General features: G+C 36.9%; 2 protein-coding genes across 2 annotated transcripts in view; both read right to left on the bottom strand.

The window, feature by feature from the left end:
* The window catches only part of LOC306999386 (uncharacterized protein), a 28,234-nt gene extending 21,477 nt beyond the window's left edge, over positions 1-6,757 (bottom strand). The window contains exons 1-2 of the mRNA XM_079614018.1: positions 6,716-6,757; positions 3,927-4,141 (exon numbers count right to left, since the gene is read on the bottom strand). Coding sequence (XP_079470144.1) covers positions 3,927-3,960 — 34 coding nt within the window. The 5' untranslated portion in view covers positions 3,961-4,141; positions 6,716-6,757. The remainder of the gene's footprint in view (positions 1-3,926; positions 4,142-6,715) is intronic.
* A 9,721-nt stretch (positions 6,758-16,478) lies between these two features.
* Positions 16,479-18,869, bottom strand: LOC307006533 (E3 SUMO-protein ligase ZBED1-like). The gene is made up of 2 exons (XM_079627620.1): positions 17,553-18,869; positions 16,479-17,355 (listed from the first exon to the last, which is right to left on the bottom strand). Exons 1-2 carry the CDS (start codon positions 18,624-18,626, stop codon positions 16,669-16,671), a joined length of 1,761 nt encoding a protein of 586 aa, XP_079483746.1. The 5' UTR covers positions 18,627-18,869; the 3' UTR covers positions 16,479-16,668.
* Positions 18,870-24,274: the final 5,405 nt, after the last annotated feature.

The following is a 24,274-nucleotide window of genomic DNA, read 5'->3' as shown; positions in this document are numbered from 1 at the left end:
TAGAGAGTGAATGCAAATATGAACGGATCATCGTCATTTACCATGCTCCGTTATGATTTCTCTAGGGTGCATCTCTTCAGCATCTCAGAAATAATTGTGGGGTGTTCATGCTGATGGTAGTTGTAGCCTAATGTTTTCTGTAACGTCTTTTATTGACTTATTCTGAATTAGTAACTTTGTTTAATCTTAATTTCAGTATGCTATGTATGCTACCCTCCAAAAACCATTCGACTTCAATGAGGTGGGTTTTTTACCTTAAAATCTTAATCAGATTATATTAAATATTATATGTTCAGTCATTTACTTGTCCTATTTGGAAGTTGACCACAATACTTTTCAGGCGGACATGACAATTATCAGAAGGTGGTGGTGTGCGCAAGTATTGCAGACATTTACTGTTGAAAGGTATCACATTGTATTCTTAGTTTGTGATTTACCTACATTTGAAGATGTAGGCCAATATGCTAAACTCTCTCCATCTCTCAGCAACACTGAAGGACCAGTGGTCACACCTGCTGCAACAGAAAGGGACCAGGACCAGGACCAGTCATACCTCCCTCCAGAGATTTTGCAGAAGATCATTGGAATTACACTTAGAATGGACATGACCATGCTGGAATCATTTAATTGGGTATCTAAATTGTTTCGAGATCTTTCGAGGCCTTTTCATCCAATGATCAGCATTAATGATAGCATGGCTAAGGATCTTGAAATTGAAAGTAATCCGGTGCATATTAGCATAGGCAAAATCTTCAAGGTGGCAGGCTGTGGCAGTGGCCTTGTGCTACGACTAGCACATTTGTTTTCTTCCAAAAAAAAAAAAATGGATGAAGGCATGCTTGGTGCTTAGACACTCAGGCTATGGAAGGTACTTGGTACAGGATGTACAGTTTGCAAAAGTAGGTCAAAGCATGCAACACACAACACACAACAAACAACACACCACACAAACAACACAAACACACCACACAACACACCACAAACACAACACCACAAACAACACAACAAACAACACACCACACAAACAACACACCACACACCACACACACACATACAGTACACACCACACAAACACACCACACAAACACACCACAAACACACACACAAAAACAACAACAACACAAACACAACACACACACTATAACAAGACATTGTTATACCAAGACATTAATGCCTACAAATATTTGGTTTGTTTGAGGGGGTACTTTGTATTTAAAAGTTACTTTTTTTGTTTTTTTGTTTTTTTACATTGTATTGTTATACTGCATGGCAATAACGTTTTCTTAAGTTTGCTACATAAAATAAATGGTCTTTATTGAAAATATCCATATTCAGCCAAGTATTTGTGTGTAAATAAGGGAACCCTTGTGAACTATGCTGTCTGATTGTAAATAAATGCTTCTTGTATCTTAAACAAATTTGCTCAATGCCCAGGTGATATTAAAATCCATACTTTAGTTTGGCCATTTTTGTTGGGATATACACAGGGAATATTATGAATATTATAAAAAAATATATTACTGATGTGGTTTGGTGTATTGTGGAGATTAATATAAGTCCTTCTGAATGCAAAGCAGTATCAGATCCACGGATAGTGTGGTATCCGATTGGGGTTATGAGACAGTTTTGCTTTCCCTGCTGCTTTGTTAGACTGAAAAAAGTGTGACAGGAAAACAGTACTGCAGTATTTTCGTGTCCAAAATATTGCATTGTGCAGTAGCCCAAGTATACAGTGGTAACACTGTAGTAGTATTTGTTATGAATGCAGTTTTTTCGTATCCAAATTATTGCACTTACTACACAGTACTACAACTGTTGAGGTGCAGTAGCCTATTCTGCAGTAACGTTAATTACTGTAGGAAATACTGGTTTGATACTGCAGTACAAGACTTTTTTTTTTTTTTTTTTTTTTTTTATAATCGCAAGCTTTTTGACAAGTAGAACAATGCACTGCACAACCAAACATTTTCAACTGCTACTGCGACGTTCGGTAAGTTCTAAACGTAAGTTCCTGCTTTCCTATGTTTGGTTCAATGATAACGTCAATGTACAACCTTTATTTTGACATAATATAGACCGGATGTTGACAGTTCCTCGTAGAAGGAGAAGAAGAAAAGGGGGGTGTTCCCGTTTAGGGAAAAAACGCCCATTTATGTTCCGCAGACCGATGATATTCTTCTTAAATGCACATTGCCCACCGTGCTCTGTCTTCCTAAAGCCACCGGGGGGCGGTGGCACGGGTGCGAGGGCCCTTTCATCGCTGCTTGCAGCTTTAATTTAATATATTGTTATTGCTGCGTCCAAAGACATCAGTGTGTATTTTACAAACCTCAAATGTATTGTTTTACTCGTGCTTATGTAAATGTCTGAAACCTAAAATAAACATTATGCGAAAACACTGAAAAGTTGTAATATATGACAGCGCTGAACGCGTCCGACTCTGGCTCAGCACCAGCCAACGCGCGAAAGCACAGTTTAAATTAGGGTTGTGCCAATGGACGATATTATCGTCAATTGATGTCTTCGCAAGAAGGCTGCCCAAAGACCACTTTTTTTTGTTAGGCACGGTGGCGGCGCCGGCATCTGGTTCCTCTCCCTCTTCTCCAGCATGTGAGGGAACTTAGGACCATATAGGCGAAGTAGTACCCTTTTTAGCAACCAATACCATTGTATCAACTCTTCTTAAGTGGAAGGAAGCTACTTTTTTCCCCCTTACGTTCAACCTATTGGAAAGCCCGGGTGAGTAATTGGTTGGGTTAGTAAAATAACGAAATTATAGTTTTTAAGTAGAAAAAAAAAAATTTTGTAAAGGGATATTAAAATAAAAATGTTTAAAAGTGCACAACTCTTCTTAAGTGGAAGCTACTTTTTTTTCCCTTACGTGCAACCTATTGGAAAGTCCGGATGAGTCATTAGTTGGGTTAGTAAAAAAACGAAATTATAGTTTTTAAGTAGAAAAAAAACTACTTCAATTGATCAATCACTAATTGATTTTCATTTTTTATAATTTTTTTAATTGATTGTATGTCCTGGAAACTTTCCATGAATATATCTTCCAAATATTATTTTTAAATAAATAACCGTGTGAGAGCGTGTTATAGGCTATATGTCATGTTATATCCAGATATTACGACGCTACTGCAACACGCTAGCCTGGGTTTCCCCTTGCGCGCAGCGTGATTTTCGATTCTGTCGCTCTACATACGTCATCTGGTATAATTGAAACGATTGGCTATGAGCTACGTACAGGCGCATTTGATAGACATTCGTAGCGCCCAATTAACGGCTCTGGGCATTCGTAAACCACGCCTCAAATACGAGAAAATTAACATGTGATTCCCAGACCACGTCTCAATGAGACAAGGTCTGACGTTAGCCAGGCTAGCAACACGCATCGCCACAGTTGAGCATCTATTCATCAAGCCAACGTTCAAACTATCGCAAATCAAAGTGAAAGTAAGTCGCAGACGCTTAACACACAATCATCTTCATTAAAAGTAAAGAAACAAAATGATCTTACCAGGGCTGTTGCCGCTCTCTCTTATTGCGGTCTTTGATTTTGAAATTTTAGCTGATGATCAGTAAGAAAGCCTCTGTGACAGCTTTTCGCAAACTTTGAAATACAATTTTGAGAGCGTCCTGGGAAAAGTATGTACAGCAAGGCAAATTGTATCGGGGGTCGATTGTCTTTAGCAGTTTGAAGCCAGGTCTTTCCACAGTACTGACAGGTATCATATCTTTGGCTATCTCTTGTAATACGTGACAGGACGAAAAGGGGACGTAATATTGGACGTTTTTTGGGAAAGTATACTTGAATGTGAAATATTTTCAAATTTTACATCGTCAGCAAAATTGTTGCGATATTATCGCAAATATATCACCCAGCCCTATTCAGCATCATGAATGAATGAAGAATAAGCACCAACCTCTTTGTTCTTCAGGATCTTCAGTGTGTTTCATTCTGCAGGGTTCTGGATCACTCGTGTTCTCACTGTCCTCTTTAATAAACTCAGTCTCTGCAGATTTCAGCTCTTCCTGATGCTTTCATGCTCGTCTTCACTTGTAGCTGACGGGGATTTACAGTATTTATTGGAGAATTACTGTGGGAGGAGCTTCACTGATGATGAATTCCAGAGCTGATCTGCCAAAATAAAATAAAAAAATTACTGAGTTTGTTTTTATAATAAATTACACTTTTAAGCATAATATGTCTGTCTATCTATTCATCGTACAGTAACTGATGCCAATTTATTCATTTTTATTATTTTTTATTGTTAATCCTAACATTATTCTGCTTCTTCATTAAAATACGGGTATCTAGAAATATAGAAAAGAATATAAATAATTTAAATTCTTCAAAATATAAAAAATGGTAAGAAAAACAGTTAAAATCGTAAACAGAAATAGACTTAAGTAGCCAACAAATCCCCTCAGTCTGCTGACACCAATGAAATGAGCTTTAAGTGACAATTTACAGGAGATCTGAAGACATCAGCATAATAAATGAGGTGAAAACAGGAACTATTGTCATGAAATAAAGAGTGTTTTCAGCAGATCTGTTAATGGGTCATTCCTGGGATTCGGTAATATTTCAGTCCCCTAGATTTTTGAAAGTGGTGGTTCACCAAAATTAAATGTTAAAAGCTTTTCACAATACTTTGGTATGTCCTTTATACTGAATACAAATAATTATTGCATTTAAATAATTTTTATCATTAAAAAAAATCTTATTTATGTCTTACAGCAAGCATTTTGTCATGTCCCTGAGGTTCTTCGCTGAATTTGTACTTGGAAAATAATTAATAAAATGTGCACAGTGTCTATAATTTTCGGCAATAATGCAAGTATTTATTTGTGTTCTTTGCTTTTGAAAAGAATTGTTAAAAGAAAATGCTAGATATTTGATAAAAAACAACTTATAAAGTTATGTCCCTCAGTCTGAACTCAACCCCGTCACGCCAACCATTCTCCGCCCATAATAATTTAGACTCCACCCATATGTGACATCATTCACAGGAAGTTGCATTATTCAGCTCTCTTCAACAACATGGTGCAGAAGAAGGTGAGTGTTATCACACTTTTTATTAATTTTTTGAGGTGTATTATAGTCAGGGAGGGTACTGTCAAGCTTAACAACTCAACCCCATCACATACAATTAAGATGGAAAATTATGACTTTTTTAAATTTTATTTTAATCCATAAAAATCTAAAATATACTTATTTAATTGGCTGCCATGTGGCCCACTCTTCTACACCACATTAAGAGCAGTGGCCATTTTGAGCAAAAAAATTCAACCCCATCACACTCAACCCTGTCACATATGTCATTGGTTCGTTTCGCAAATTATCACTGCAGTTCAGATAATAAAGTAAAAACGAAAGAAACTAAATATGACTATGTCTTTATTACATGGTTGCCTAAAATAAAATAGTGTTTTGTTTGAGTCTCAAAGAGGGATTTTCGTATTAAACAAATACAAAAAGTAGGCCAATGTGTCCTTTCAACCCTGTTACAGTATTCAACCCCATCACAGTATTCTCAACCCTGTCACATTAATATTGTAACTTCCATCACATACAAATGTGAAAATTATCATGAATGTTACATTTGAAGTCATTGAATTGGTATGAGGGACACATGAGCAGTAGGTAGATGTTTGTTTTATAGCAAGTTTTGTATAAAATCCTGTTTAAACTACTTAAATTTTGTCCGTTACGGGGTTGAGAATAAAAGGTGTACAAATCTGAAAAAAAAATGAAAATAATAAAAAGTCTTTAATGCCTGAGATGGGAAAATATGATTTTTTGAAGGTTTGATATGTGCCTAATAATGTGGGGTATTTAGAAATGTAATCATATGTAGTTCAAAATTTTAAAAAGTCAAGGTTGAAATATTACCGAATCCCAGGAATGACCCTAATATTGATGAGCCTCAGACTATCAACACTCATTCAACAAGCCATTCAGGATCATCAGCAGATCATCTCACTTTATTCTGAGTGTTTGCTGTTAGAAACACATTATTTGAGTCAGGATATAAAAGCCTATAAAACTACTGCTATACTGAAAGGCAATACTGTTATTTCTCACACTATGACATGGATAAAACATCAATAATACAAAAACAATCACTAATGACACTCATCTTCATAAACCACTACAGATAAATAATTACAGCATAATATGTCCACATAAATCTATAGCTAGTTTGATCTTATGATAACTAGCCTACATCAATCAATTAAGGAGTTAGATCATTCAAATAATAACAGAAACTGGTGATAAGTATCATAAAACTTTTAAAACTAAACGCTATAGCGAGTAAAACGCTATTCATATTTATTAGTATTGCGTTAATGTCTCACGTGGCTCATTATAAGCTCAATGTTAAGCATTTAGCAGGCTATGTTCCATCCAGTAGCCTATGACAATTGAGATCGATTCACATTAATTCCCTTCATAGATTTTAAACTTTGATTCTTGACTTGACGAAACAATCACACAAAGAACACAAAAGCGCTCTGTTTTCAAATTGTTTCATCCAGTCCTTCCAGTCCCTCGCTAGCGCGAGTCTATCGGTATCTGCTAGCCTCCCATTAAAAACAGTTTTACCCACTCCACAGTACACCAAAAGCAAATAAATTACAACGCCAGACTATCGATGTAAATGTCTGTTGAGAGAATATGAGAAATACCGTGAACTGCTCTCCTCACCTCAGAAGACTCGACACTGAAACTCAACTCAACGAGGGAAGAGACGGTAACCAGTATGGCAAGCCGTATTAGCATATAAAAACGATGGCAAGCCGTTTTAGCATACAACTATGTTTTGACTATCCATAAATATGTTGGATAGTCATAACTGTATTTTGACTAGTCTTAATTATAATTTGACTAGTCAGAATAATATTGAGAGATTCTGCAATTATATCTCTAGTAAGAAATCTGATTTGAAATATCTTTAAAGTCCACATGATATAAAAATTGACCATATTTACTTTGTTTGCCTAAATTGATCGTTTTGTGGTGAACAATTCATCAACAAGTCAATCCACACAAAAAAATGTTTTGGCTTAGGGAACAGAGGTCCTCATTTGTTGGGTTCCATGCGAGACCTGGTATAGGTGTACTAATGTACAGTTTATTACATACACACCATACACAACAGTTTAAACATTAACAATGTTAACAGTTACTGAAATGTTTGAATATTTTTTTATAGTTATATTTCATAAAATGATATACCATTTTGCTAGCCTGACGGAGTTACTCAGCAAATGTACATTTTTACATTTGCTCTCTTCTTGAAGAATGAATTTAAAAAAACTTGTTAATTTTAAAATGATAATGAATAAAATAACTACAAACATAAACAAAGTTTTTGGCTTGTTATTCATTGCCTAAATTGTATATGCTACATACAGTACATATAGATCTTTAGAAATAACCTAATTAAAAATCCTGTGTAGATGTACCAAGTGCCATCATTATATCTGTATATGCCTCTGTATTTGGATAGAAGACCAGTAGTAGTTGTATCTTTTTATGTATTATTCATTGGCAATGCAATAATTATGCCTTTGAAGCATCAAATTGATTTAAATTGCCATAAAATTACATATAAATTGAAATACATAAAGAGACCTGTTTCAATTTCCAAGAAACAAATGTTACTTGTTTTACACAAGCTGAACAGGATTAAACAGAATAACCTGTATTATATGAATATCAAATGACTCATAGTAATTTTCGTGTCATTTTAGACATTATTAAAGCTATAGAGATCCACTTTGGGACCTGGAAACCCTGAAAGCTCACCTCACCAGCTGGAAATGAGAGAATGGGCAGATGGTTTCAGCCCAAAACTCCTTAGTAGTGCTTTAAATAAATCACTGTTATTTTTGCATATAAAAAAAATCATTACATACATTGGCAGGGTATGTAATATTGCCAAGTATGATTCTGATGTACTTTACTTCAGTATTTCCATATTATACTGTATGTGTATGTATGTATGTAGGCTATGTATGCAATATACTGTTTGTTGTTTCTGCATACTTGTTGATGAACACCATCAAATGGAATTTAAACCATAGATGTTTTTTTCTGTTATGCTTTCCATATTGCATCATCGAAATGTACATCAATATAGACATAAATAAAATCAACTTTCACTGACATCCTGTAAAACTGTATGGAGAAATATCTTCCTTTGTCTTGATGCATACATTTGTGCACTACTGTAATAAACACAATTGTAATGGCATTGCCTGTTGAGTGAACTTAACAGGCTTATACTTTTATTCAGCAAGGATAGACTAAACCTCACTTCCATCCGGGTCACGGCACCAATGTAACCCCTCCACCCGGGTCCTGCGGGTCTCGAACCCGGGTGTCCGGCATGACATGACTCTTACAAGGAGGCTAAAGACTGCAGCCTCTAGCATCTGTCACTAGAGCGCCTATTGAGATCAGAGGATTGAGGTTTACTCCGTTACACTCACAAGCTCATGACTCGTGCAAAAACACTTAAATAGTGCATATTCTACTTGGGTGTGGTACATACATATGTGCACTACTGTAATAAACACAATTGTGATGGCATTGCCTGTGAGGTTGGAGGCTGGAGGTTGGGCCTCCAAAGGCCTCACTAGCCGTGTTTCCATTACAGATTTGCGCTATTATCTAAATATAGATAAAAAACTATTGCGAAATGACGTTGTTTCCATTAACCGATGTTATGCAACTAAAACGTCCTTTTTTCTCGCGCGATAAGTCATTCCAAAAATCACGGCAACGGACGTTGATTTATATAATCTCACAGCCACCGCATTAGACATTATTATTATTAATGGAAGGAGATACGTGTTATCCAAGCATTAATGGCAGGGAAAGACCCTTATACTCCGAACGATATATAAGGAGTTTCTGGGTGTTTCACCCTCATTTCTGCTCCGAGGTTTTGATTGTGGCATTTCTTTGAGGTTTAGAATCCAGTATTCCTATAGGCTAATTATTGTTTCTTTTATGAATTTAATAAAGAACTCTGTCTCCTATTCCAAGATCCATGTAGGCTACTTTTGTGTCTATTCGTTTTTCCTTTTTAAACCCGTAATTGAAAAACGAAAATGAACGGTTGTCTTTTTAAAACGCATAGTTGAACACCAACATTTTTATTTGAACTGGCTACACCAACTGCTGCGCAAAAAAGTAAATAGGCTATATTTAGTTTCAGTTCTCGCGCTCCAGTTCACGGAGATCATGAAAAGGTGCCTGATTGTTTTATTTTATTTTACAAAAGCACAACGTTTTCTTGTTATTGTTTACACAAATAAAAGTAGTTACAAATAATGTATTATTATTTTCTGTATGACCAGAAATAGAGTAGCCTATATTAAGTTGTTTCACTTAGTTTCACAATAGGAAAATGCAAGTGTTCACGCCCGCGCCTCCGTGCCATGTAGTGCGCGCTCCACACTCCACACAAACCCTTGGATATGCGTCAAAATCTTGTGTTTATTTGTGATAATCTCAGCCCTGTATTATTATTTTCTAACCCGTATTATGAATGACATTTGACGAATTGCTTTGTTCCTTTTTTTGGATAAAAGCGTCTTCTAAATATGTAGCCTAGTAAATGTTATAATAATGATGATAATTATTATTATTATTTGCGTACACGGACCCCAAACACACCACGTCTTCTAAGTCAGGTGACTGTAAATGCGCAAAAACTGTTTCCATTGCAGTTTTGCGAAATATTCCTTTTTCGAATTGCCTGAAAAACCTCCTCATGCGAGCGTAAAAACTTTTTTGCGATAAACAAGAGTTTTTGCGAAATTGACGTGTTTCCATTGTACGTATTTTCAATTCGCAATTTCAATTTGCGCAATTTGAAGGGTAATGGAAACCATGCCTGGGACAGGGCTGTGTCCATGAAATGTTGAAATTAAAGCCTTGACGTAGGACTAAACCAAATACATCGTTGGAAAGGTCTCGGCCTTGAGAGTAATATATGTCAGTATGAAGATTCGAAATGGCTCCTGCTTTGAAATATTGACCTCTGAACCTTGACCTCAGTGCATGTTGAAATCCTTGTCATTCAGGAACAGAAGGGGCTACAGACATGGGACCAATTGTTATAGAGAGCTCTTGACTTTAGCTATGTGACTATACTCTTATGGATAGAGTCACTAAAAAGGGGTGCAGTCAATTATGGTCAAAATTGATTTTCACCTATTTAGCAGTTATATATTTAAAATATTATCACACAAATGCGATTAACATCCACTTAAATCCCTAAGTGTACTCTTAATTCAGTATTTATAACTTCCCATTCCCATTTTAAGTAAAGTGAATATGGCGTATGTTCCTATCCACAACCAAATGCCTTTCAATTTGCGTGTGCAAAATTCAAAATTGAATGAATATGTAGCAATTTGTACAAAGAGACACATTTTTACGTGTGTCATCTGATCCACACATGCACATCTTCTTTGTTGCATGCGCAAATTATGATACACTAATACAAAAGAAAACATTTGCATTCACAAATTTGTCTCTATTTGTACGAATTGCTACACATTCATTCAATTTTGAATTTTGCACACGCAAATTGAAAGGCATTTGGTTGTGGATAGTAAAACATACATGCAACATTTATCAAGTTCGTGGATAATTGTGCTTGCACGTGTTAATAATTCTGATACTATATTCGTCCCATAAATGAACTTGGGAAATTTCAAATCTATACGGATGGGAATATAGATAAATATTAATGTTTGAACTGAAGTTTGACACTGGAAACATTACTTCTTTTTTTTTTACTTTTCTTTTTTTTAAGAGTTTTATGATCATTGTCAGTTTCTGTACATACAATTATGTAATAATGATTGAATTTCTTTATTGCAATTAATTATTATAAAGTCAAACTATATTTAGATTCACATATTAAAGGGCACCTATTATGGAATTTTGAAATTTACCTTTCATGTAGTGTGTAACATAGATCTAAGTGAACAAAAACATCCTGCAAAGTTTGAAATATGAAAGTGCACCGTATATAAAGTTATTGTCTTTCAAAAGTAAGAGTCGACTCTGAGTCATTTTTATTGACTCCACTTATTGCGCTCCAAGGCAAACTTGAAAACATCATGGCGACGAGACGCTGTGTTCTGAAGTGCGGCTCAAGTGAAGTCAGCATTTGAAGACTAAGTGGCTACAATTCATATATACAACTATACCACAGAAGTATAGTCCGAGCCTTGTGCTTTGTTCGCGCCATTTTGAAGACGATTGCTTTACCAACTTAAATGCAATCAAACTTGGATTCGCGAGCCGGCTGATATTGAAGGAAGGTTCAGTTCCAAATGTATTTGCATCAGCTTCCTCCTCCGTATCACAACCTGTAAGTGTTATTAATAATTGTTGCATTTATGTTTTATGTAGCATGCTTAATAATTATTTTGTCTGTTGTGTAAGCACCGTTTAGCTTCTAGGTCTTCAATGACAATTGTATTGAGATATGTGAAGTGTTTGTCGTTGTTTTCGGAGTTGTCTTAAAGAATAGAATACCTCGTAGTAACGTAACTGCCTTTTTTTTGTGTGTGTGTAAAAACGTTATGTTTATGCATCGGGCTAACGCAAACAAAGACTGATTGTGCTTTTACAATATGAACTCTGGGCTATGCTCGCTAACATAACATTAAATTCTTTATCTTATTTTTAGTTTTTTACTACAAACTACAAAGCAGTGGACTATAATCATTATTATAACACGATTTAATTGATAAAAGCATCATTGTACTCCGTGTTAAACAATAAGTATTATCTCTGTAAACACTGCTGGGTCATCTGACCAATCAACGCAGATTAGCGTCGCGCAAAGGAGGGGTTTGAAAAAATGAGTCGTTGAACGAATCATTTGGGAGTCGGTGAGCAAATCAGGTAAAAATAAATGCATATTATACGACAACTAAAGTTTTTTTTGTCATTGCATGCATGTAGAACTGCTGTTGGGGACTCCCAAAACAACATTAGGAACATTTTAAATGTCATAATAGGTGCCCTTTAAGGTGTTGTAGTTATTTGCCTGAAGAGGTTCATAAAGAGAGGTTATTTATTTAATTATTTTGTTTTATTATTGATGATTTATCCATGTTATATTGTGAAAAATAGTATAGTAGTTTTACAGGCTTTTATCATATATCCTGACTCAAATAATGTGTTTCTAACAGCAAACACTCAGAATAAAGTGAGATGATCTGCTGATGATCCTGAATGGCTTGTTGAATGAGTGTTGATAGTCTGAGGCTCATCAATATTAACAGATCTGCTGAAAACACTCTTTATTTCATGACAATAGTTCCTGTTTTCACCTCATTTATTATGCTGATGTCCTCAGATCTCCTGTAAATTGTCACTTAAAGCTCATTTCATTGGTGTCAGCAGACTGAGGGGATTTGTTGGCTACTACCCAAAGTATATTTCTGTTTATGCTTTCAACTGTTTTTCTTACTATTATATATACATTATTATATTCTGTTGTCCATGAGCAAAAAACAAACAAACTCAGTAACTTATATATTTTAGATTTTGGAAAGATCAGCTCCTCCCACTGCAATCACATCATCAGTGAAGCTCCTCCCACTGTAATTCATCATCAGTGAAGCTCCTCCCACTGTAATTCATCATCAGTGAAGCTCCTCCCACTGTAATTCGTCATCAGTGAAGCTCCTCCCACAGTAATTCTCCAATAAATGCTGTAAATCCCCGTCAGCTACAAGTGGAGACGAGCATGAAAGCATCAGGAAGAGCTGAAATCTGCAGAGACTGAGTTTATTAAAGAGGACAGTGAGAACACGAGTGATCCAGAACCCTGCAGAATGAAACACACTGAAGATCCTGAAGAACAAAGAGGTTGGTGTTTATTCTTCATTCATTCATGATGCTGAACAACATTCATGTTAGAAACATTCAAGCACTTCATCACATTTAGATAAACAGTTAAACTAATGGTACAGAATGTTCTGGGTTTTTCTTCAACAAATGGTCAGTAAAAGGGAGGTTTCATATTGTCAACATCAGGTCAAACAAAATTTAAATATTTTACCGGTTTTATTTTACATTTATATATGGTTTACAATTTGTAACAATGTTACCAGAGTTTGTGCGTATTTTTACAAACATGTATAACAAATAATAATCATTCCAAAATGTTCAATCTACTCTGCTTTACTGCAAACATTTGTGTTCTTTCTCACAGTGAAATTCACTTGATCTTGTGTTTCTTGTGTCTCACTTTCACGTCCATGTAAAGTCAACGGAAGGAGAAGTTTAGTGTGAACGGCCCTTAATTAAAACGTTGTAGTAGTTTTTAACATAATTAAATATCAAAAAGTTGGTGTCAGTATATGCCAATATGTGTATTTTAATGTTCATATAATGTTAGATAAGTGTGTCATTGATCAAACATATTTAATAGTTCTCACTCCAGAAACATGGAATTTGTGCCTATAATGTTCAAAAATAAATAACTGGAAGATCATTGTACCTCATTCATGGAAAGTTTCAGGGACGTATAATACATTTTTAAAAATACATAAATTATTGTAATATTTTATAGAAGTTGTCTGTTACATCTGGGATCATTTTAATATCCATTCGCTCCATATTTCTGTCTTCGAATTATTTTGATTATTTAGAAAATTTTCAAATGAGAGTTTTTCTTTCATGTCAGTCCCGATGGAAGAGAGCGAGGAGAGTGAAGAACTGAGAGAAGTGAAGGAGGAGAATGAAGAACTGAGTGAAGTAAAGGAGGAGAGTGAAGAACTGAGAGAAGTGGAGGAGGAGAGTGAAGAACTGAGTGAAGTGAAGGAGGAGAGTGAAGAACTGAGAGAAGTGGAGGAGGAACATCATGTCCAAACTGGAGAAAAACCTTTGAGTCGCTCAAAAACTAAACAGACATTTTTAAAGAAAAGAAGAGCCAAGAAATCTTTCACCTGCACTCAGTGTGGAAACAGTTTAACAAGCAAACAAAATCTTGATGTTCACATGAGGATCCACACCGGAGAGAAGCCGTTCTCATGTGATCAGTGCGGGAAGAGTTTCAGTCGATCATCAAACCTTAATGTTCACATGATGATCCACACCGGAGAGAAGCCGTTCTCATGTGATCAGTGCGGCAAAACATTTCTTAATGCATCACACCTGAAGACACACCTGACAATTCATACGAAGGAGAAGCCGCATTCATGTTCTGTGTGTGGAAAGAGTTTTTCACGGCTGCAATATTTACATAGACATCAGAAAACTCACACTGGTGTGAGAGAGTACATGTGCTTTGAGTGTGAGAAGACTTTTACTACAGCGGCCAGTTTAAAGCAGCACCAGAGAATTCACACTGGAGAAAAACCTTACAAGTGTTCACACTGTGACGAGAGATTCAGTCTTTCATCACATCTGAAAACACATGAGATGATCCACACTGGAGAAAAACCTTACAAGTGTTCACACTGTGACAAGAGATTTAGTGTGTCAGGACATCTGAGATCACATGAGAGGATTCACACTGGAGAAAAACCTTACAAGTGTTCACACTGTGACAAGAGATTTAGTGTGTCAGGACATCTGAGATCACATGAGAGGATTCACACTGGAGAAAAACCTTACAAGTGTTCACACTGTGACAAGAGATTTAGTGTGTCAGGACATCTGAGATCACATGAGAGGATTCACACTGGAGAAAAACCTTACAAGTGTTCACACTGTGACAAGAGATTCAGTCAGTCATCAAATCGTAAAGCACATGAGAGGATCCACAGCAGAGAGAAGCCGCACACGTGTGATCAGTGCGGAACGAGTTTCGCTTTTAAAAGTGACCTGAAGATACACATGAAGATCCATGCAGTGGAGAAACCACATCACCACAGTCTGAGATCACGGTAAATAGTTCATCTTTATGTGCTGAGAAATAAAAGCTGCTTTTCCACCTTCGGAAAAGGTTCCAGTTGTGTTTCCACTTGAGCCTGGTACGGCACGGCACAATTACAAACCGTTCTCGGCCCTGAACTCTCAGCACACTTGGCTAACCGTGTGCAAAGTTCAATAATGACAACAACATGTTCCAAGAACAAGGTTCGTGTTCTCATCATGCACCATTCATTTTCAACTGCGTTTTGTCCATAGAAATGCTTCATCTCGAGCTTAGATAAACCACCCAGTGGGACTAACAATGCTTAGATGATGAGTATGGTAGCAAGATACCTAAATTATGCAGGTGGAGCTGGGGAGGTGGAGGAACGCCAGAGGGCAATTCCATGCAAAGGTCATCCTTACCATGAAAACATTTTGATTAGAAAATTATCAAAGTTTTTACCAAAAACACAAAACCCTTTTTAAGTTGTCCATTTAGGTCTATAATATACTGTAATCCACCAGATATGAGGTGAGCAACATTTTTCATGCTTTCAAAAGAGGTATCAAAGACCCTTCTTTTTGAACTTTATTTTAACAGTAAGCATTTTGCAGAAAGATGGAGGCATGCCTGATAAATAAATACACTCATTTGGTCATAACAGCACTGCCTGTTGAAAGGGCTATAATAAAGAGGTCTCGACGCTTCAGGGCCCTGTCCCGTCCATAACGTTTTAAAGGTTTAGTTTATTTAATAACAATTATAAATGCAAATGTGGCCCGGTGTGAGAGTGTTAGTGACGACACCGGACACAGGAAATAAAATTATTTAAGGGGATCGTTTATTCCAGACTGCACTTAGAACAGCGCAGCGTTAACTATGCAAATCTTAAGGATGTTTAGTAGGAAGGCTTGTTACAGTGGTTGAAACCAATAAAGATGTTCTTTCTTTTTACATCAAACTGAGTCTCCTTTGTCTTTCTGTTCTCAGTCATCACATTAACACATCAGTTACAGGAATATAACCAACATAGACAACGATAGTGGACTCTTATTCTGAAAAACAAATCCACAGATTGTTACAAGATTTCTAAGCATTCTCATAAGATCAAATAAGGCTGCTTATGTAACATAACCAGTGTTGGGCAAGCTACTTGGAAAATGTAGTGAGCTAAGCTAGCAGTTACTCTACATTAAATGTAGCTTCACTACACTGAAGCTACCACCCTGGGAAATGTAGCAAGCTAAGCTACAACAATATGGCAAAAGTAGTTTACTACATCTAAGCTACTTTTTCAAATATAATTTTTATATTGAAATGCTATCTCAGTGATCAATAAAACTGTAAGTCAAACAGATAGGCAAGCGTAATTGTTCAGTTCAATTGTTTATTTAACAACTGTTCCAAACCAATTTGGCAACAAAAACAAACAAAAAATGTGATCCACATAATAACAAAACCAGGTGTGTGTGTGTGTGTATTCACGTGTATGTGTTTGTTTGTGTGTGAGAGTGTGTGTGTATTCATTTGTATGTGTTTGTTTGTGTGTGTGTGTGTGTGTGTGTGTGTGTGTGTGTGTGTGTGTGTGTGTGTGAGAGAGAGTGTGTGTGTATTCATGTATATGTGTTTGTTTGTTTGTGTGTATTCATGTGTGTGTGTGTGTGTGTGTGTGTGTGTGTGTGTGTGTGTGTGTGTGTGTGTGTGTGTAAGATAACTATCTCTCTCCATGGAAACAAGTTTCTGCCACCACATATCAAGAGGTGGCCAGGCTGGACCCTGAGCTTTTTAACAAGAGGTGTTTATTCACGCGACATAATAGAAGCTTTTCAAAATTTGCATCGGAAAGACGGTTTCTCTTTGGTCGGAAAATGTCTTTTCCTACACTAAAGAGTCGTTCACAAGCTGCACTAGCAGGGACTCCTGTGTTGTACTTCAGGAAGATCTTCTTCATCATCGGCAAGTTTTGGAATGCATTGACAAGGTTGGTTTCGGGTGATTGCAAGTAGCTGTCCACTTCATTCAGAACTGTTCTTGTTCTGAGTGATGGGAAGTATCCAGTTATTTCATCGCCATCATCAGTTGGGTCCTCGCCATCTGTCTGCATGTGATCATCTGGATATTGAGTGTGAAGCAGGTTAACTTCTGCTTTCAGGTTTGACAAAACATCAGCCTTCTTTCCACTGGGGATGTACGCCAATCTGAACATAGGATGAGCTGCAGAGGCTATGAGCAACCTTGTATCTTGAAAAATGTATCCAAACCTCCTCTTCACCCCACTGATGATGGCATCTACCAGTGGATTACAGTGATGCATGTTTGCCTCATGCTTCATCTGCTCCATTTTATTGAGGAGAATTGAGATCGTTGGCACCAACACTCCTGTGTAGGCCATTTTATCTGATTGTAGTACGTCAAGGGCCTTGGCCAGAGGCGCCATAACCTTAAAGATGCACAGGAAAGACAAGGAATAAATAACAATTACTCAAAAGTAATAATAATATAAGTTTTCTTATTTTTAATCATCTAAACTCTGATAGACGTATGTGGAATGTGGTTGCCTTTGTTCAGACAGATACATGGATTACAGCATGAACATCGGTTAACTTAAGTACATGTCAAAAAAAAGGTAATATTTACCTGAACATACTCCTGTATGAAGGTGAGTTCTGTTGCTTTGAAGCGAGTCACCAGAAGCTTCTCACAGGTCTCCTGGAGGTCTTGTTCTTTTGTCAGAATACAGGTATTCAAGCGCTCCATGGCATGGTAAGTGGAGTTCCACCTTGTTGGACTGGGAACTATCAGCTGGCACCCTAGCTTGTCTTTGATAATGTCTGAAGCTTGTGTGCTTCTGTGTTGCTTGTTCCACAGTCCCTGGCATTTGCTAATTGTTGATCGTGATACTTTTTTAAAGGCCTCTGACTGGGTCAAAGCACTCTCAATGTCTCTCGTTGCAACCAGGTTGAGGGTGTGGCAGGCACATCGCTGATGAAGTGGGAGACTGTAGTCTTCTTCCGTTTCATTAAAAATGTCTGTGACATCTATGAAGACAGTGTGCCCCTCCTCTTCTTCCTCATCCTCCTCTTCTCTGTCTTGAATGGTTCTTTGAGCTTCTGCAAAGACACTGAAAGCCTTCACAAAATTTGAACCATTATCTGTGGTTGTAACGGTCACCTTGTCTTTTATGTTGAAATCTCTGTGCACGTCTTGCAACATCTCAGCTAAAACATCATACGTGTGGCGCCCTAGGATCCTGCGACAGGCTAATGCCCCAGAGCAGATGCTCAGTGTTTCTTGGTTTATCCAGTGGATAGTCACCCCAAGGAAGCTTCTGTTGTTTGACGACCACGCATCTGTTGTGGTACATACATGATTCTGTTTGGACAAAATCATAGACAGTGTGCTTTTCATTGATGCATACTCATCCTCAAGCATTCTTCCCAATGTTCTCCTGGACATCAAATGCATAGAGGGTAAAATCTCTCTAAATAAATCTGTGTATTCTGGTCTCTCCACAGTGTGAAGTGGATGCAGTCCTTGAATGATGAAGTTAAGGATCAATTTGTCAAATCTCTCTTGTGTTAGGGTGGGTCTACCTCCTCTGAAATACTGTGCTACACTGCCTTGTATGAGAGGAACAGGGTGTTCCTCCTCCTCATTCCTGGTTGCACTCCTTTTCTTGGCGTGCTCACGTTCCATTTCCATGGAAGCCATTTTATTTGGGTGAACCCTCTATAAAATGTTAAAAACAAAATAATTTCAGAATAATCTAAACTTTTTACTTTAAACTTTGTATCTGATCCTTAATTCTTTCCCCACCTCTTCCCTCATATATGTGCTGTATTTGTTTATTTATTTAAGTTTGGGTAACACACACTTTTATAATAATGTTCAGTTATAAGTCCCTTAAAAGTTAGTTAATGCTGAACTAATCATACTCAATACTACTCAATAAAGTACTTGAATTTATGAATGTAGTCATGTTTTATAAAATGATTAGTTCATTAACTAATAATTTATAAATTACATAACTGAATAACAAAACATTTATAAAATGTTATTATCATATCACTTTTTATTCATTTATGAATATATAATAATGATGTTTTGTAAATGATTAGTTCGTCATTAACTAATAACTTTTATTACATGGCTTGGTTGAATTCATAGGTTGAATTCTAATGTAGAATGCGGTCTGTTATTTCTTGATAACTGACGCTGCAGACCGTTGCCATGAAAACAGAGCGTTACCATGGGCGCATGATTCTAACCGTAGAGACGTAGCGGACTACTTTCTTTAGCGGAAGCAATATAAATCGTTTTTAAATCAATAAACTCCTTTTTAAATCAATAATTTGTGTAAATTTTTTTATTTATTTGTTAGGTAGCCATGTAATAAGCGGGATAATGTAGAGTGAGGCGGTTGTTATAGCGAATACAACACCTTCAGGCTGATCGGGACCCCGACGCGAAGCGGTAGCTACGTTAACTTAACAACCGTCACACTCTACGTTACATCAATGACTTTTAACTGAGTTAATAAAACATTTATAAAATGTTACTGTTATCGTACCACTTGTTAATCATTTATTGGTGGTTGTGTTAGCTATCCTATTCGGGAATCACCTGAATGTGTGTTCTCAAATTCGTGTTTGATGTCTTCGAGGTTGAGAGCAGCTTCTTTTTTGGATTGCACATTAAGCACCTAAAGACATATTTTTTCTCTGCCGTCTCAATCAGTATCATGTACTTCTCGAGGTACGGCCACGGCGACTCCCCCCTCGGGATCAATTCCTCTCTGTCCTCACCCTCTGCCATCTTTCAGATTTTCAAATTTCTTGCGTGTCGTCAGCCCAAGTATGATGTCATGTCACCTTCCGGAGCAGAAGGTGGCGGTAATGCACCAAAAAGCTGGTTGACAACCGCCGCAAAACACAGATGAAGAAGCCACCGGCACGTCCGTGTGTAGGGCGGTGGGTGGTTTCACTTATGATCCAGTAGCAGTGATCCAGTTGTATTGGCATCCGATTTGAGCTTGTGCTTCAGAAAATGTAGCTTCAGCTTGTGTGGACGCTACCGCACTACTTGATCAAAAAAAGAGCTTCGCTACTGAAAAGCTATTTTATTCAGAAAACAGCGACGCTACCACTAAGCTATTGATAAATGTAGTTAAGCTAGTAGCGTCACTACTTGTAGCGACGCTACTGCCCAACACTGAACATAACACATATAAAAATGAAATTAGAAGCCACATTTCCCAGTAACATTAATACATTACACCGGCTAATATTCACTTAATCTCAAATCACGGTGAATTAACACTTGTACAATTCAAAAATCAAATAATTTAAACTTACTGTTCATCACCACCCGCTATAGCATTGTACACACTTTCACAGCGAATTATGAACTCAATTTCCCTTCTGTGAACAGTAATAGTCACAATAAAGCACTATTCCTCAACATTTGGAACACATGACACCAGAACAATCTACTGGTTACAATAAAACACATGTACATGAGTAATAAACAATTTTTTAGAATTGGTTAGTTAACACTCACTCTGTTGTTTTACACTCGGCCCGCGGAAACAGAAGGCCTACAGAGCTCTCTTCTCCCCTCTATAATCAACCAAAATGTCCACCAATCACTTAATGCTTAACACACATCATGCACAACAAAATAATCTCAATGATAAACTGGCATTGATGATAGTTAAACACTTACGCTTCAAGATCTATTGTCGATCTGATTTCCTCACATGGGTAGGTGTCTCGACAGAAATCACCATCAATCAACACAATACACAGCCATCCGGCCAGCAAACACCGAGGAGGACTTCACTAACTATTAAAAGTGCATATTTCTCACTATTGTGGTTATATCATCGACTTTTGTGGCCTTGATTCGACACAGCGTCTGCATGAACATCATCCGAACCACGTTGGGAAATCGCGCCGCTCCCAGACCACACTCGCGACACTTCCAGACAGTGACGTTTCTTAAAGGGGGGGTAAAATACTTAGTTTCAGTCAATCTCATGTTAATCTTGAGTACCTATAGAGTAATAGTGCGTCCTTCATATCTCCAAAAAGTCTTTAGTTTCATCATATTTATAAAATAAAAATACAGCTTTCCGATTCGATCCGGAAAAAGCCGAGGTCCTTGATTCTGGGCGTGGGCGGAGCTATAGAGTCAAGCGGGAGCGCGTGATACCGTTGTACTTACATGAATGGGGTGTTTTATCACTGGAACCGCGCCAGGTTTTAATTGCAACCGGTTTGCAAATCCAGCGACGACCTTGTTAATAAAACATTCGTCACTGAAATGACCAGAACACAAAACCGCACTTGCCACACTCCTTTGCTGTCCCGGAAATACAAACTGCATCCACTGTTCCAGTAACACTGGGTTCTTTGGGAAGCTGAACAAGGTAAACTTTCCCTCACATCCCAAAACACACTTTTTTGGAGACATTCTTGACATCAACCATTCCTATTTAGCGCTGATGATGATGATTTCCGGTAGTAGCGCGTCGATATGCGCTTGGGTCTTTCCATAGACAGTATATAAGAGGGTCTTTCTCTCCTCTGGTCGACGTGTGCGTGAACGCGCTTTTCCGAGAGCAATGCTCATATAAGGAGTTCCACTCTGGTCTACGTCATTAGATCTACGATAGAAAAAAACCAGCCGAAACGTGTTGCAACCCGGAAGTATGATTTTCAGCACAAAAATTCTCTGTTATTCGTTCAAAATAACTTTTCAAACTTTGGCCATTATTAGCACGAGAATCCATCTCTTTAACACTGTAAACAACTCTGAATACATGAAACACCATTGTACCCCCCCTTTAAAGGGCCAGCGTAACATTCCATCCATGGATGAGAAAAGCACTAAAACACTTTATATGTGCAGTTCACTTAACCCAGGGCTTTGATAACTAGTCTAGTGATTGACTTTAGTAACTTTTGACCTGGTTACACAAATAACTTGAAACTTTATATACAAAGCTAAATTTTGTTTATATGCATATATGCTTATTAGGATTGACAATTCATCTCACTACTTTGCTCTGAACAACCATAATAATGCTTTATGGATGTGACCGTTACGGACACTTCATATTATATTATATGCATATGACTATTGTCTGTCTCATATGACGATCTGTTTCAGGTCAGAAATGATTTTGGCCACTTCATTAAGTTTTGTTTTGTAGAAAGACTTTCTTTAAAGTGAATTTCATTTTGTATAAATTGTATCTTAATTTTAAATAAAAGTTTCATCAACCAATTGCCAGGATTTAATAAATAAGAACAAATATAGCAGACAATATAATCATGGAGGTGCCGGCGCGATCACTTGCATTGCACGTGAACTGGAGCGCGTCTCATAAATGAACAGAAACTCAACGTATGAAATATAGCCTATCTATAGAAAGATTGAAATGTCTACTTTTAAACTAAACCATTCAAAGCAAAAAGAAATGGGCTACTCTCTGATTGTGTAATCAGTATGGAATAAATCCCACACTACAGCCAGAGCGTAACTGCTTTCACATGTGGCGAAAGACTGATGTGCAAATACAGTGCACAGTGCCATCTAGAGGTTGTTTTGGGATGTGTTTGGTAAATTGACACAGAAATTATAAGAACATGTAAAGGGAACATAAACGTTCATTTTGAATGTAATATTCTGTTTTTCCAAAAAAAAAAAAAAAAATGATGGTGACTGCAGTCACATAAATGTAAATTGTTATTTTGTTTCTTTATATTTTTTCACCCAATTCTATTACAGGTGTTCTAAAGCCTTTGATTTTGAGGAATCTATATTTTATGTAAAATCCCTTATTCATTATGGTTTACTCTTTTTCTATAATAAAAAACAAAACATTTGAACTTCCGTTTTTGTATTTATTGGTGATATATCACATCAGAACACATACAAGTGTCTCAAGAAGTGTATTGTCAATGCATCCACCTTGTAGCTGAGTGTATAGAATCCAGAAGTATGACTGCTATGAAAACTGACCCTTCCAGAAGCCAAAATATCAACATAGTGCCAGGCGGACTTAAACCCCCTTAGACCTTGAAGGGTTAAACGGCACAAACCACACTGTTAAATGTCGCTGTAGATTTAGCAGCACAGTACTGTAAAAACCTACAGTACAATACTGCATTTATATATTACAGTAAAATACCGTAATGTGGATTGCATTCTGGGTCATTTTGTTTGGGCGGGAACATTTTACAGTATATTTTAGTGTTGCTGTAATATGCCAGGCAATAATACAGGGTTGCTGTAAAGAGAGCGCGCGCGCCGCCTGACTGACGTCAGAGCACAACTCCATTTAACGTTACTGGATGGATCTCTCGTCTCACTCTGTCTGCGGATATCTGGAGATTTGGTAAGTTAATTTTTACTTTTATAATTAGGTTTTAGGATTTTACGCTATAGTGTAACTGTTACATAGCTTTTAATGTGAAATGACAGTGCAGTGGAAGTTTAGCCTGCGATCATTAGTTAGATCTGCTCTTTCACCCCGCAGCTTTTCCCGACATTTTCAAATCTAACTCCGTGAATTAACGTTACCTTACGGTTTATTTCGACCAAACCAGACTTGGTGATTGTTGAAACGGTGGAAAGACGAATCGAGTTTTTTTTTTCTGTCGCGTTTTAATTAAATGTGTTTTACGATAGTCTGCGAGATAAAATTACGGCATTCGACATGTTAGGTTTGAAGGATCTTATGATAACAAAAATGGCTAACTCAACTGTTATCTCTGCAGGGATCCTTTCCATAACATCCGAGCCTATCAGTTGTAAACAAGCACTTATAATAGACATAACGTTAACGTTACATACATTTTGCTCAAACTGTTATTGCAGTCCGTTTCCCGCATGACGAACTTGATGGTATGATTTTACGAACTTTTATGATCAATACGGGATCAAATTGTAAATATGTTTTTTATTTTGTAATAAAAAATATGAATAAAGGTGTACATTGTTCCAAAAAAACTTTATAAGAGTTAATAATGATCTATCAGGCAACAAAGACAAGTAAAATGCATGGCAAAAAAAAAAACAAGTTAGAATAATGTTAGATTACAATACATCTAACCTAACGTTAGATGTATTGTAAGCAGATGTATAAAATATATGTCCTCAACAAGCAACTCATAACAGTTACCTGATTAATATTTATTTTGATTTCTTACAGCTCTACAGTGTGGGACAATTTTATTTGCAGTGTGGGAAGGAGTTTTCTGTAAGTATTAGCATTTTAATACTATGTTTTGAACTTAAAGTTTTAAAATCTAAAGGTAAAATTTTATGAAATTGGCTACTTTTGTTATTTC

The sequence above is a fragment of the Phoxinus phoxinus genome (genome assembly GCF_949152265.1).
Source record: "Phoxinus phoxinus genome assembly, chromosome: 1".
Lineage (NCBI taxonomy): Eukaryota > Metazoa > Chordata > Actinopteri > Cypriniformes > Leuciscidae > Phoxinus > Phoxinus phoxinus.
This window is presented reverse-complemented; position numbering and strand designations above follow the sequence as displayed.

What these genes read in the sequence shown, in the direction of transcription:
- LOC307006533 (XM_079627620.1), bottom strand. Translation starts at nt 18,626, where the DNA reads ATGGCTTCCATGGAAATGGAACGTGAGCACGCCAAGAAAAGGAGTGCA. An exon ending in TCATACAGGAGTATGTTCAG is followed by an intron (nt 17,356 to 17,552) that starts GTAAATATTACC and finishes TGCATCTTTAAG; the next exon opens with GTTATGGCGCCTCTGGCCAA.